This window comes from Erythrolamprus reginae, chromosome 1 (genome assembly GCF_031021105.1).
Source record: "Erythrolamprus reginae isolate rEryReg1 chromosome 1, rEryReg1.hap1, whole genome shotgun sequence".
Lineage (NCBI taxonomy): Eukaryota > Metazoa > Chordata > Lepidosauria > Squamata > Dipsadidae > Erythrolamprus > Erythrolamprus reginae.
Genome location: NC_091950.1, coordinates 403,271,025 through 403,287,202, shown reverse-complemented (window position 1 = coordinate 403,287,202; position 16,178 = coordinate 403,271,025). Strand labels below are relative to the sequence as shown.

General features: G+C 42.9%; 1 protein-coding gene across 3 annotated transcripts in view; it reads right to left on the bottom strand.

Annotated features, from left to right (window-relative positions):
- The window catches only part of COL26A1 (collagen type XXVI alpha 1 chain), a 236,724-nt gene extending 221,469 nt beyond the window's left edge, over positions 1 to 15,255 (bottom strand). For 2 of the 3 annotated variants that reach the window (XM_070742446.1, XM_070742429.1), the window contains exon 1: positions 14,839 to 15,018. In XM_070742446.1, the coding sequence (XP_070598547.1) occupies positions 14,839 to 14,990 (152 nt within the window). In that variant the 5' untranslated portion in view covers positions 14,991 to 15,018. Of the gene's footprint in view, positions 1 to 14,838 lie in introns of all 3 variants that reach the window. The other variant, XM_070742438.1, reaches the window with a different exon arrangement.
- Between the last annotated feature and the right edge of the window lie 923 nt (positions 15,256 to 16,178).

Here is a 16,178-nt window from a genome sequence, read left to right as displayed (position 1 = left end):
CTGGGGGAGATGTCTCAATTCCCCCATGCCTGACAGCAGAGGTGGATTTAAGAAGTTTGCGAAAGGCAAGGAGGGTGGGGGGCAATCCTAATCTCTGGGGGGAGCTGGTTCCAGAGGATCGGGGCCCGCCACAGAGAAGGCTCTTCCCCTGGATCCCTCCAGATGACATTGTTTAGTCGACGGGACCCAGAGAAGGCCAACTCTGTGGGACCTAACTGGTTGCTGGGATTCGTGCGGAAATATTCTGGTCCAATGCCATGAAGGGCTTTATAGGTCATAACCAACACTTTCAATTGTAACCGGAAACTGATCGGCAACCAATGCAGACTGCCGAGTGTTGGTGTGACATGGGCATACCTAGGGAAGTCCATGATTGCTCTCGCAGCTGCATTTTGCACGATCTGAACTTTCTGAGCACTCTTCAAAGGTAGCCCCATGTAGAGAGTATTACAGTAGTCGAACCTCGAGGTGATGAGAGCATGAGTGACTGTGAGCAGTACCATCATGAACGGTTTTTATTGTGTTGTGAGCCGCCCCGAGTCTACGGAGAGGGGCGGCATACAAATCTAATAAATAATAATAATAATAATAATAATAATAATAATAATAATAATAATAATCCAAGTAATGCGCAGAGAAGTTATATCTTGCAGAAGGAACTTGGGGCAGGGAGAGGAGGAGGAGTTGGTGAAGGCAAGCCGGCAACTGACCCCTGCGCATAGAAGCCAGTCAAATAAATGGAAGTACCACATTTGAACCATCACAAACTCCCTCTTTCCCACTCTCCTCCATCTCCTCCCTACAATCTTCCAGGAGTACATTGGTGTCTAGTTCTGCCTTGCATTTGCCAAACACAGTTGATAGTCTGAAAGATGAGATTACACCCTGTTGCATTTCAAAGGAAGAATGGCATCCTTCCAATTTCTCTTATCCCGAGGAATTCCTCCTTCCTCCGCTGCTTTTGTTCAAATCCCTTTATTTTTTGAGTTTTAATGATGCCACTAGGCACGATGAACAGTTCCCAGAATCATTTAATTCAAAGAATTCTCTTTGCAAGAAATTTCCATTTAACCCCGATGACCTTCCGAAGACTTGCCAAAATCCATTTCTTTCTACACTTGGCAAGTTGTATTTCTTTACCTTTTCTTCAACTGAACTAGCCGGCAGTTTGCAATTGCTTTCTGCAAGACAGGCTTCTCCCCATAAAGTCAAGAGGAGAAAAGAGAAACAACAAATGGACCTAAAAGAGAAAGGCGCACTGTATTCAATGCGACTTGCAGTACTCCCAAAGGCATGCATAGGATTGCACCAGAGGTAGCATAGCAGTTAGGAGAAAAGCAAATTACACAATAGTACATAGTGACCTATTACTCTGCATCACTATTTATTTAATTGTGCTATTATTATTATTATTATTACTATTATTACTATTGTTGTTGTTGTTATTATTATTATAGAAACATAGAAACATAGAAGACTGACGGCAGAAAAAGACCTCATGGTCCATCTAGTCTGCCCTTATACTATTTTCTGTATTTTATCTTTAGGATGGATATATGTTTATCCCAGGCATGTTTAAATTCAGTTACTGTGGATTTATCTACCACGTCTGCTGGAAGTTTGTTCCAAGGATCTACTACTCTTTCAGTAAAATAATATTTTCTCATGTTGCTTTTGATCTTTCCCACAACTAACTTCAGATTGTGTCCCCTTGTTCTTGTGTTCACTTTCCTATTGAAAACACTTCCCTCCTGGACCTTATTTAACCCTTTAATATATTTAAATGTTTCGATCATGTCCCCCCTTTTCCTTGTGTCCTCCATACTATACAGATTGAGTTCATTAAGTCTTTCCTGATACGTTTTATGCTTAAGACCTTCCACCATTCTTGTAGCCCGTCTTTGGACCCGTTCAATTTTGTCAATATCTTTTTGTAGGTGAGGTTTTTATTGTAGGTGGGATTATTATTATTATTATTATTATTATTATTATTATTATTATTATTATGTCAGTACAACACAGCAAACGAGATCACTATGCTGGATTTCGTATTTCATCACCAGTCGGGCGCTTCCCAAGCACCTAAGACTGTGTGATGTAGCGGCGAATTATGTTTGCCGATCCCAGTAAAGCGGCCTTTTGCAATTGACAGATGGAGATTTTGTCAATTCCGATGGTTTTCAAATGACCGCTGAGATCCTTTGGCACTGCGCCCAGCGTGCCAAGTACCACTGGGACCACTTTCACTGGCTTATGCCAGAGTCGTTGCAGCTCGATTTTTAGATCTTCGTATTTCACTAATTTCTCTAGCTGCTTCTCCTCAATTCTGCTGTCTCCTGGGATTGCAATGTCAATGATCCATACTTTCTTTTTCTCCACGATCACAATGTCTGGTGTGTTATGCTTCAGAATTCGGTCAGTCTGAAGTCGGAAGTCCCACAATAGTTTTGCTTGCTCATTTTCGACCACTTTTTCGGGCTTATGATCCCACCAGTGCTTTGCCACTGGTAAATGGTAGTTCTGGCACAAGTTCCAGTGGATCATCTGTGCCACAGCATCATGGCTATGCTTGTAGTCAGTCTGTGCAAATCTTTTTGCAGCAGCTGAGTATGTGATCGATTGTTTCATCTGTTTCTTTACAGAGTCTGCACTTTAGATCATCTGTTGATTTTTCAATTCTGGCTTTGACAGCATTTGTTCTAATGGCCTGTTCTTGTGCCGCCAGTATTAGTCCTTCTGTCTCCTTTTTGAGTGTTCCACTTGTAAGCCATGACCATGTCTTTTCATTATTATTATTATTATTATTATTATTATTATTATTATTATTTATTAGACTTGTATGCCGCCCTTCTCCAAAGACTCGGGGCGGCTCACAGGGTACAATATAAAACAATGCGTACACAAATCAAATTAATTAAAACTATAGGCTAAGATCCCACTATATTAAAAACAGTCAACCAACTCAGTCACAACCACACATCACATTTGGTAGTCGGGGTGGGGGACATGATCTAGTTGTCCCATGCCTGGCAACATAACTGAGTCTTAAGACTCTTGCAAAAGGCAAGGAGGGTGGGGGCAGTGCGAATCTCTGGAGGGAGCTGGTTCCAGAGAGCCGGGGCCGCCACAGAGAAGGCTCTTCCCCTAGGCCCAGCCAGATGACATTGTCTGGTCGACGGGATCTGGAGAAAGCCAACTCTGTGGGACCTAACCGGCCGCTGGGGTTTGTGCAGCAGAAGGCAGTCCCGTAAACCAGTGTTTCCCAACCTTGGCAACTTGAAGATATCTGGACTTCAACTCCCAGAATTCCCCATGCAGCATTTGCTGGCTGGGGAATTCTGGGAGTTGAAGTCCAGATATCTTCAAGTTGTCAAGTTTGGGAAACACTGCCGTAAACAACCGACATTTAGCTGGCTTCCCATATGACTACAGTTTGCAAACCAAAACCTTGGGGTTCAGAAAAATGCTAAGCTCATGGTGAACAAACTGCAGTTTGGTTTAGTGTGAGGTGTGAATTCAATCGTTTTGTCAACTTTCCCCAGTGAAATAGCCTTAACTCCAGCTATGTGGCAGTGTGTGTGTCAAACTGATCAGTCTGATGAAAGCAACACCGCATTGTTGTGATGCAAGACCCTATCCCTATTCTGTAAGCCTCCTTCATCACATGCTCATCTTAAAGACTAGTGCCTGAAATGGTCACCTAATATCAAAAACGTCATCAAAAAAGCACAACAAAGGATGTTCTTTCTGGAGCAACTCAGGAAACTCAAACTGCCCAAGGAGCTGCTGATACAGTTCTACAGAGGAATGATTGAGTACTCCAACACTGGAGATGTAAAAGAAGAGATTGGACAACCATTTGTTTGAAATGGTATAGGACAGTGATGGCGAACCTATGGCACAGGTGCCGCAGGTGGCACGCAGAGCCATATCTGCTGGCACAAGAGCCGTTGCCCTAGCTCAGCTCCAGCACGCATGTGTGTGCCGGCCAGCTGATTTTTGGCTTGTACAGAGGCTCTGGGAGGGTGTTTTTGGCTTCCAGAGAGCCTCCAAAGGGAAGGGGGAAGGTGTTTTTACTCTCCCCAGCTCCAGGGAAGCTTTTGGAGCCTGGGGAGGGTGAAACACGAGCCTACTGGGCCCACCAGAAGTTGGGAAACAGGCTGTTTCAGAGGACCTCCCGGGGGGGGGCAGGGAAGCTGTTTTCGCCCTCCCCAGACATTGAATTATGGGTGTGGCCACTCACCCATGCACGATGGTGTGCACGCACACTCTTTCGGAACCCGAGGGAAAGAAGGTTCACCATCACTGGTATAGGATCTCCTGCTTGAGCAAGGGGAGGACTACAACAGGGGTCTCCAACCTTGACAACTTTAAGACTTGTGGACTTCAACTCCTAGAGTTCCTCAGTCAGCAAAGCACCTCGAAGGTGACGTCCAACTCTGTTATCCTGTTATTCTTTGCTATCCAAGAAATATTATTGATGATCTTATTTGAGTTAGTAATTGCTTTCCACCCAAGAATTAATCTCCTCTTTTTTATTACTATTATTTATTAGATATGTATGCCGCCCCTCTCTGTAGACTAGGGATGGCTCACAACAATAACAATCTTCTCTAGTATGTGGGTAGCCCTTCTTATGACTAATCCTTTACTGATCGTCTGAACTTACATTTCTCTCTGGAGATACTTACTCTCGGGGTTGAAGTCCACAAGTCTTAAAGTTGCCAAGATTGGAGACTTACAACCTGATTCCAAAATTCCAATGGTCAGTCTCCCTTTCTTTGTGACCCCTATTTAGGTGCTCAGCAACTCAGCAAATCAGACCAGAATACCTCTGGAACTGACTTCTGCCGCACGAATCCCAGCAGACGATAAGGTCCCACAGAGTTGGCCTTCTCTGGGGCCCATCGACTAAACAATGTTGTCTGGTGGGGCCCAGGGGAAGAGCCTTCTCTGTGGTGGCCCCAGCCCTCTGGAATCAACTCCCCCCCAGAGATCAGTACTGCCCCACCCTCCTTGTCTTTTGTAAATTGCTTAAGACCCGCCTGTATCGCCAGGCATGGGGGAACTGAGATACCTCCCCTAGGCTTATATAGTTTTATGTATGGTATGCTTGTGTTGTATGGTTTTAATGCCGGGTTTTTTTAGATGTTTTTTAAATATTAGATTTGTTACATTGTCATATTGTTATTATTATTATTGTGAGCCACCCTGAGTCTGCAGACAGGGGCGGTATACAAATCTAATAAATTATTATTATTATTATTATTATTATTATTATTATTATTATTAATTATTATTAACTAACCTTGCATCTATGGCCATTTTCAGCATCCTGTAGTTGTGTGAGCCCACATTTTACAACATTTTGCCTAAAACCAGCCCCTAGCACACAAGGGGTTCACTTTATGATCTTAGCTGTCACTTAATGGCCACTGTCAAAAAGCTCATAAAATCAGGTCAGTGATGTAAGTGACCTGTTTTACAGCTGTCATGATGTAAGACCGTTATAGGCAGGCTGAAACATGGCTGTAAATCAAGCCTAGAGGGATTTTCTGTGGTTTTGTCAGGAGAATAGAATAGAATAGAATAGAATGCCAGGAAGGACGTCTCTGTGACATCAAAGCTCCGCCCATGGAATTCCCTATTGGGATTCCCCACCTCCATTTGAGTCTCCCGACCGGCCGACAGCTCCGCGGCTCTTTTGCAAAGCTGACAGCCGGGTGGCGGGGCTTCTCGGCGTCCTCCCAAACCTGAATGCCGAACCCGAACTTTTGCCGAACTTCTGGGTTCGACGTTCGTGAGAAAGCCGAGAAGCCCCCCGGCTGTTTCAAAAGGCGACAGCCGGGCGGCGGGGCTTCTAGGCAGCCACCCAAATCCGAACCCGAACTTTTGCCAAACTTCCGGGTTCGGCATTTGGGAGAACGCTAAGAAGTGCCTGGCTGTTTCAAAAGGCAACAGCTGGGCGGTGGCACCCAGTGGAGCACCATTTTTGCATTGTTTTTTTTCTTGCACGCATTAATTGATTTTACATTGTTTCTTATAGGAAACATTTTTTCGTCTTACGAACTTTTCGCCTTACGGACCTCCGGGAACCAATTAAGTTCGTAAGATGAGGTATTACTGTATTCAATAAGAATATTTAATTCATTCAGATCTAGGATATGTTCTTTGAGCGTTCCCTTTATTTTTTCGAGCAGTATATTTTTAAAAATCTTAACATTTAACATTAACCAAAAAATTTTGTTTTCTATTTTTATTTTCACCATGAGCCCTTTCTAAGCCTTCTTTTCTTTCATATATCCAAGTGGAACCATGGGAACGTTTCAAATTATTAGCATTTTGATGTCACTTTTTTATTTCTAGCCTGTCATTCTTACAAACATATTCTCTGCTTAAATAGAATTGTAAGAGCTCACATCCTCCTCTTACTTCTTCTCTATTCTGAATCACTCTGCTTCTCCAAATGCAGTCCTTTTGCGATAGCTACTTATTCATTGCAATGGTTCCTAGATGAATTTATTTTTATTTTTTATTTATTTATTTATTTTGTCCAATACATAATACACATTGAAGAGAATAGATATGTAATAATATAAATAAAGAAAAGAATAGAAGAAAAGATATAAAAGTATAGGTGAACATTTATTTATTTATTTATTTTATTTTATTTATTAATAGAGTTGAAAGGGACCGTTAGGTCATCGAGTCCAACCCCCTGCCTGAGCAGGAAACCCTACAGCACCTCAGCCAAATGGAAGTCCAATCTCCTCTTGAAGGTGTCCAGAGTTGGGGAGTTCACCACCTCCCCTGGCAGGCAGTTCCATTGGTTGATCGCTCTGACCGTCAGGAAGTTCTTCCTTATTTCCAGGTTGAATCTCTCCTTGGTCAGCTTCCAACCATTGTTCCTCATCCGGCCCTCTGGTGCCCTGGGGAATAAAGAGACCCCCTCCTCACCTTGGCAACCCCTCAAGTATCTGTAAACTGCTATCATGTCCCCTCTAGACCTTCTTTTTTCTAGGCTGTCCATGCCCAGTTCTCTCAATCTCTCTTTGAAAGTCTTGGTTTCGAGTCCCCTAATCATTTTGGTTGCTCTTTTTTGCACCTTCTCCAGAGTTTCGATGTCCAAAATTGGATGACCAAAATTGGATGCAGTACTCCAGGTGGGGTCTGACCAGGGCATAGTAGAGTGGTATTAGTACTTCCCTGGTCTTGGAGCGTATTCCTCTGTTGATGCAGCTTAGGATTGAGTTGGCTTTTTTGGCTGCTGCTGCACATTGCTGACTCATGTTTAGTTGATTGTCCACCAAGACTCCAAGATCTCTTTCGCAGTCACTACTGCTGAGTGGGGTATCTCCCAGGCTGTATGTATGTCTAGGGTTCTTTTTGCCGAGGTGGAGGACTCTGCATTTGTTGGTGTTGAACCTCATTTTGTTGGTATGGGCCCACTGTGATAGTCTGTCTAGGTCTTCTTGTACTCTGAGCCTGTCCTCAAGGGTGTTGGCTACCCCCGCCAGCTTGGTGTCATCTGCAAATTTTATTAGTTCCCCTTTTATTCCCTCGTCCAGGTCGTTGATGAAGATGTTAAAGAGTACAGGACCCAGGACAGAGCACTGTGGTACTCCACTGTCTACTTTTTTCCATGTGGATTTGGTGCCGTTGAGGACAACTCGTTGGGTGCGGTTGGTCAGCCAACTGTTTATCCATCTACATGTGTAGTAATCTACTCCATTTTTTTCTAGTTTGTGGATTAGGAGATTGTGGTCGACTTTATCGAAAGCCTTACTAAAGTCCAAGTATATGAGGTCCACTGAGTTGCGTTGGTCAACTGACTTGGTTATGGTGTTGAAAATATGATATTCAACATATTTGAAACGAAGAAAAGATAAATGAGATAAGGAGAGACAATTGGACAGGGGACGGAAGGCACACTGGTGCACTTATGCACGCCCCTTACTGACCTCTAAGGAACCTGGAGAGGTCAATTGTGGATAATCTAAGGGAAAAATGTTGGGGGTTAGGGGTTGACACTACTGAGTCAGGTAATGGGTTCCACGCTTCGACAACTCGGTTGCTGAAGTCATATTTTTTACAGTCAAGTTTGGAGTGGTTAATATTAAGTGTGAATCTGTTGTGTGCTCTTGCTCACAGGTTTTGGCATTCACCTTAGCTTTAATGTGTTCCATGTTCTTTTTTGCTATCGTCAAAAAAGCAGAGGTAAATCTTCTCACATTCTCTTTCTTCTCCATTACATGATACTGTAGCTCTCCGATCGTGTGTCCTTCTGCCTTTTCTGAAGCCAGCATTTTAACCACTGTGCCACCACAGCTCTGGACAGAGACTGGACAGCTGCTTTTCTGAAATGGTATAGGGCCGTGATGGCAAACCTATGGCACACATTGCATTTTGGATGCAATCTTGCAAGGACAAAACAGTTAGCCATCACGGGTATAGGGTTTCCTTCTCCAGCAGGGGGTTGGACTAGAAGACCTCTAAGGTCCCTTCAAACTCTATTATTATGTTAATTTAAGTTTCTGCATCTTAAACATTACAATGCTGCAAGGGGCAAGTGGATCTCAGCAGGGACAAATCTAGAAAAATGACACAAAGCAATTTGTTCATTAAATTTATCTGCCGCCCACCTCAACCCCAAGGTGACCCTGCGTGGCTTACAATGTTAAGGTTCCTTATACTTTTAGGCTAGCACAGTGGTTCTCAACCTGGGGGTCGGGACCCCTTTGGGGGATCAAAGGACCATTTCACAGGGGTCGCCTAAGACCATGGGAAAAGACAAATTTCCCACGCTGTTAGGAACTAAAGCGTCTATTCTGGTGCTTTGGGACATATTTTTACAATCCGACCAATCAGGTGTCCCTCTGACCTTCCTGCCAATCATCTTAAAGCTCTGTTGGGAGAATTGACACTAGACTTATGGTTGGGGTTCACCACAACATGAGGAACTGTATTAAGGGGTCGCAGCTTTAGAAAGGTTGAGGACCACTGTTCTAGCTTTTCTGGAAGATACTTCAATGTATCTTGAAGTTACCATATGTGAATTTAGGGGGCATATATACTGCTGAAAAAAATAAACAGCACAATATAACTCCAAGTAAATCAAACTTCTGTGAAATCAAACTGATTTTCGTAGTTCGATCAACAAGGAAACATGCAGGCAACAAGATTAAAAAGTCTGCATCTATCTATACTCCTCAAAAAAAAAATAAAGGGACCACTTAAACAACACAATATAACTCCAAGTAAATCAAACTTCTGTGAAATCAAACTGTCCACTTAGGAAGCAACACTGATTGACAATCAATTTCACATGTTGTCAGCACATTCATCTTTGTACAGAACAAAGTATTCAATGAGAATATTTCATTCATTCAGATCTAGGATGTGTTCTTTGAGTGTTCCCTTTATTTTTTTGAGCAGTGTACATGTGTTTAATTAAAAAATAAATAAAATAAAATGAAGATATATTTTTTCCTCCCTGTCAGTGTCTGACGGCACTCCTCTCTGTTTCCCGGCCAAGGGAGTCACAATTGACGTATTCCATAAATAAATAATATAAGCATCTTTGGATCTTTTTTTTTCCTAAGTTAATGGGCACACATCCATATAAAACATTGGACTGCAACCTCTTATAACTCTGGTTGTCTAGGAATATCTCTGAAGTATATGCAGACTCAAAAGAATTCCAGAAAATGGTGTGCCTGTAACTAAAACCCCTGCTGTGCAACTGGGCAAGTCCCATATTGTGTTTTTAATTACAAGAATCTAAAAAGGAATGAAAGGAAAGCATGAGAAGCATGTAACCTAATGGTTTCCAAGGTGGGTATCCGTGAGCGCCGATTTGGGGGGCCGGATTACAGCAAATTCCCTTTGACATGCATAGGGACCGTCTTCTGCCTCATCTATCCCAGTGGCCGGTGAGGTCCCTCGGAGCTGGCCTTCTCCAGGTCCCGTCAGTTAAGCAATGCCGGCTGCCGGGCCCTAGGGGAAGAGCCTTCTCTGTGGTTGCCCCAGCCTTCTGAAACTAACTCCCTCCAGAGATCCAAACCATTCCTACCCTCCTGACCTTTCGGATGGTTACTAAAGCTTGCAGCCAGGTGTGGGGCTATTGAGCTTAATATCTTGTTCCGATTGAAGATGTGATTGCATGATTGTTGTTGAATGAATGTGACTGCCTGGTTTTTATCTCTTTGGGTTTTTAATGTTAGTTTTAGGTTGGGTTTCTCCTGCTATATTTTGTATTTTATTCTTATTTTTGTAAGCTGCCCTGAGTCTGCAGAGAAGGGCGGCGTAGAAATCCAACCGAAAAATAAAATAAAGTAAAGTAAAGTAAAGTAAAGTAAAGTAAAGTAAAGTAAAGTAAAGTAAAGTAAAGTAAAGTAAAGTAAAGTAATAAAATAAAAAATAAAATAAAATAAAATAAAATAAAATAAAATAAAATGAATTGAAATGAAATGAAATAAAATAAAATAAAATAATAACATAAAATAAAATAAAATAAAATAAAATTTAAATAGACAGACAGACAGCTAGACAGACAGAGACAAACAAACAAATAATAAATGAATGAATGGATAGATAGATAGATAGATAGATAGATAGATAGATAGATAGATAGATAGATAGATAGATAGGCTACCTCTCCATTTCGGCTACTTCAAGTCCCTTCTCAAAATGCTTCTGTGTTTTAATATGGCACTTGGTTAGCCAATTCACAATATTTTCTGGTGTCACCCAACCATCACTCTCCCAAAGGAAGAGCAATGTGGTCAGACTTCAGAGATGGCTGGATGATGCTATGAAGACACTACTAGTCCCTCAGTATCCTTTTTTGTCTGCTTTTAGATTTTAAACTTAGCAATAGCGTTTAGACTTATATACTGCTTCACAGTGCTTTACAGCCCTCTCTAAGCGGTTTACAGAGAGTAAGCCTATTGCCCCCAACAATCTGGCTCCTCATTTTAAAGACCTCGGAAGGATGGAAGGCTGAGTCAACCTGGAGCAGACTGAGATTCGATCTGCCGAATTGCTGGCAGCCGGTGATCAGCAGAAGTAGCTTGCAGTCCTGCACTCTAACCACTGACTACCAAGGCTCTTAGGAACACTACATAGTGGCACAGACCTGACAACGTATGCAGCCAAGTATACTGCTCAAAAAAAATAAAGGGAACACTTAAACAACACAATATAACTCCAAGTAAATCAAACTTCTGTGAAATCAAACTGTCCACTTAGGAAGCAACACTGATTGACAATAAATTTCACATGTTGTCAGCACAAGAAAGTACAGTTGCCTCCAAGGTGCCAGAATAAAAGCATTAGTTCCTAACACCATGAGAAATTTGTCTTTTCCCATCATCTTAGGCGACCTCTGTGAAGCTGTTGTTTGACCCCCAAACGAGTCCTGGCCCCCAGGTTGAGAACCACTGTTTTAGAGGGTCCTTGAAGCACTTGGAGGTTTATCTGTGTCCTCAAGATCACCTGATTCCTGTAGTCTGCAATTTCTCCCCCCCCACACACACACACACTGGAAATCCATTCCTACTTCCACACCAAAGGGTATTCATCCCAAACCATATAATTAAAAGCCTGTAGAGTCCCTACTAACCCCACTAACTAGAGAAAAGGAGGGCCAAGGGGGACATGATAGCAGTCTACAGGCACTTGAGAGGTTGCCACGGAGAGGAGGGGGTCACACTGTTTTCCAGGGCACCAGAGGGCCAGACGAGGAACAACGGTTTGTTTGTTTGTTTGTTTGTTTGTTTGTTTACTTACTTACTTACTTACTTACTTACTTACTTACTTACTTACTTACTTACTTACTTACTTACTTACTTACTTACTTACTTATTGTTAGAGTTGAAAGGGACCATGAAGGCCATCGAGTTCAACCCCCTGCCCAAGCAGGAACCCTACAGTACACCAGTCAAGTGGCAGTTCAATCTTCTCTTTAAAATGTCCAGAGTGTTGGAGTTCACAACGTCCGCTGGTAGGTTGCTCCATTGATTGATCGCTCTGACCATCAGGAAGTTCTTCCTTATTTCCAGGTTGAATCTCTCCTTGGTCAGCTTCCAGCCGTTGTTCCTCGTCCGGCCCTCCGGTGCCCTGGAGAATAAAGTGATCCCCTCCTCTCTGTGACATCCCCTCGTATACTTATAGACTGCTATCATGTCCGCTCCGGCGCTCCTTTTCTCTAGGCTATCCATGCCTAGTTCCCTCAGTCTCTCTTCGTAAAGTTGGAAGCTGACCAAGGAGAGATTCAACCTGGAGATAAGGAAGAACTTCCTGATGGTCAGAGCGATCAACCAGTGGAATGGCCTGCCTGTGTAGGTTGTGAACTCCCCAACTTTGGACATTTTCAAGAGGAGATTCGACTGTCATTTGGCTGGGGTGCTGTAGGATTTCCTGCTTAAGCAGGGGGTTGGACTTGATGACCTGCAAGGTCCCTTTCAACATTAATTAATTAATACCTGTCAGAGCTGTAGAAGCTTCTTGGATGAGAAGCAAAACCTCTTCAAAGAAAAAAAACAAGAAAGTCCAGTTACCTCCAGGTGCTGAAAAAGCACCTTTGGAACTAGGATGAAGGTAGAAAAGAAACAACAACAACAACACCAAGATCCATAGGCAAACACCTTATAAACCCTCTTGCTCATAGTACTGGTAATGTATGAAATTTAGCACACCTGAAGCAAATCTCCAAGGCAGGTTCTCCGGTCATTTGATTTTTTAAAAAGAAAATGACCCAAACTTCTGAAGCTGGCAGACAAATATTGATGCTTGAAATACTAAATTAATTTAACCAGGCAACTGAACTAAGGCTTTCTGATCCACACTGAACCATTAACTAAATCAAACAGAACCCACTAAGCAACATTAATTTCAAATTAAAATACAAAATGAAAGCCAAGCACCAAGGTTAAATTTATTCTACGAACTCTGTGAATTAACAAAGCTTGAATATTATGCAAATACAACCACCAGTGGGACTTTAACTGCGTTAGGGAAGCGCACTACAGTATGTGCAAATTGTACCACCCGATCCTAGATGCTTTTACACATTCAGTGCGAGAAAAGCTGTACAAAAGAAACTTAAAAACAGAACAATTTGGGTCCGCTTTCTGGCATCACATCTCCTTTGTTGACATCTAACTAACTATGGCTTGGTCATTATTATTATTATTATTATTATTATTATTATTATTATTATTAATTAGACTTGTATGCCGTCCCTCTCTGGGGACCCAGGGCGGCTCACAATATACAATGCAAACAATAAATGTACAAATCTAGTAGTTAAAAATATAGCTAAAAACCCATTAATTTTACTCAATCATACCCACACATAACATTAATGGTCAGAACAGGGGGGGGGGCATATACTAGTTGCCCCAAACTTGGTGACATAGATGGGTCTTAAGGCTTTTGCCTTAAGTTTCTCAATAGTTTCTCACACCATTTATTTATTTATTTATTCATTCATTCATTTATTGGATTTGTATGCCACGCCTCTCCGCAGACTCGGGGCGGCTAACAACAGTAATAAAACAGCATATAATAATAACCAATACTAAAAACTGTTAAAACCCATTATTATAAAAACCAAACATACATACAGACATACCATGCATAAAATTGTAAAGGACTAGGGGGAAAGAGTATCTCAATTCCCCCATGCCTGGCAGCAGAGGTGGGTTTTAAGCAGCTTACAAAAGGCAAGGAGGGTGGGGGCAATTCTAATCTCTGGGGGGAGTTGGTTCCAGAGGGCCGGGGCCACCACAGAGAAGGCTCTTCCCCTGGGTCCCGCTTTTCCTTTTTAAAGAAATAAATGTGGTGCTAGTGCATGCACAATGATGTGTGCATAAGCGCACCCTTGTGCCTACCATCCCTGTCTCACTGTCCTATTGTCCAAATTTACCTGCACCTTCTTTGCTCTTGTTTATGTTCATACCAACACCAGCTATTCTGAACATACTTTGATAAATAAGTACATAAGATGATTGATAGATAGATAGATAGAAAGATAGATAGATAGAAAAGATAGATAGATAGATAGATAGATAGATAGATAGATAGATAGATAGATAGATAGATAGATAGATAGATAGATAGATAGATAGAAAAGATAGACAGACAGACAGACATGACAACTGGCACAATAAAAAGGAGACAAAACTTAAGGAGCAAAAAAATAAGGCAAAGGGAAGGAAATCTGCAATAGTCCATGTATGTAAGTTATATTGGATCAATCTAGGATAGCCACAAACCAAAATCCCATTACCGACTGGAAGAGGGAGGGAGGGAGGCGTGGAGGGCAATGACTTTCGCAGTTTGACCAACAAGGAAATGTGCAGGCAACAAGATTAGAAACTCTGCATCCATCTATACTCCTCAAAAAAAAAATAAAGGGACCACTTAAACAACACAATATAACTCCAAGTAAATCAAACTTCTGTGAAATCAAACGGTCCACTTAGGAAGCAACACTGATTGACAATCAATTTCACATACTGTTGTGCACATTCAATTTGTACAGAACAAAGTATTCAACGAGAATATTTCATTCATTCAGACCTAGGATGTATTCTTGAGTGCTCCCTTTATTTTTGGAGCTGTGTATCTATGTATCTATCTATGTATCTATCTATCTATCTATCTATCTATCTATCTATCTATCTATCTATCTATCTATCTATCTATCTATCTATCTATCTTAGAAACGGAGGGGCCCTCCCCACCCCACAACTTGGCTGTCGATCCCATTTATCTATCTCATAAGGTTAGCCCTTCGTTCCCAGCCAAAGGAGAGGAATCTGGCTTACTCACCGCCGATTGGCGAAGGCATTGCCCGCCGCTCCGCCGGAGTTCTGCTCGGGATAATTGTGTTGCAGAGTCGACGCCGGGAACTGGTAGAGAAATCCGGTCCCGAAGGAACAGCCCCAAAGGCAGCAGGAGCACCAAAAGACAACCAGATACATCTCGGGGAACCAAGGCTGGCCTGGCGCCTTCGGAGGAGGCAAAGAAACAGGACGCGGCGGAGACGCGGGAAGGACCCCGGGGGGGGAGAGACTTTAGAGGCTCATCCTCCCAGACTCCGGAGGGCTCCCGCGTTGGGGGCTCAAGGCCAAATGCAGGGGGAGAGTTTGGGAGGGGGCCGGCAACTAACGCTGAACTACTATTATTATTATTTTGGAAAAAGGAGCTGAAGAAAAACTGAGGTTTAAAGCCACCCCGCCTGGAGAGGTCCGTGCGCTCTAGGCGCACAAGTGCTTTGGAGGGCGCTTTTTCAAGCGAGGTCGGTTCGGCAGCATTCTGCAAAAGGGGGCGGGAGGGTGGGTGTGGGGCGCCGGTTTAACCCTTTAGGAACGAGGCCGCTGCTGCTGCTGCTGTCATTGTTCCCATAGAAGAGAGCATATGTGCAATTTTCAGGGTTGAACTGTGGAGTCCTTGGCACGTTCTGAGCTTGGTCGGGTTTGCCTGCAGACGTTGCATTGACCCGACTGGAGTAAAGGTAACGGGCATAGCTACTCTGGTGAAGAGAATTAGATTGGATTGGATTGGATTAGATTACTAGAGTTGGAAGGCCCTTGTAGGTCATTCGTTCATTCATTCGTTTGTCAAAACCTGTACAAGATAATAGGTGTGGTACAGGGTGCGTTCCAAAAGTAATGCAATTTTTTTTTTAAAGTAATTTTGCACAAACACTTAAAATTGTTCAAAGTACTGTCCTTGGGCCTCTACACATTTTTTCCAGTGACTCTGGCATGACCAGTATGCGCCCTGGAAGGTGTCTTTGGGAGCCTCTCGCAAGGTCTTCGTCACGGCTGATTGGATCTCTTCTATGGACGAAAAACACGCTACGAGTCTGCGAGTTCCTGGCCAAACACCAGGTGCCAATGCTGCCCCCCCCTATAGTCCTGACTTCACCCCAGCAGACTTCTTTTTGTTCCCAGCCCAGAAAGGAACCCATTTTTCATCCATAGAAGAGATCCAATCAGCCGTGACAAAGACCTTGCGAATGAACCTCTGCCAGCACCTAGAGAAAAGAAACGCTCCCTTTGCTCTGGGCAACCCAGAGCGAATGGAGTGTTTTCCTTTCTCTGGGCACTTGGAGAGGGAATAAACCACTTTACTGTGGTGACTCCTTCGCGCTGCCTCCCATACAA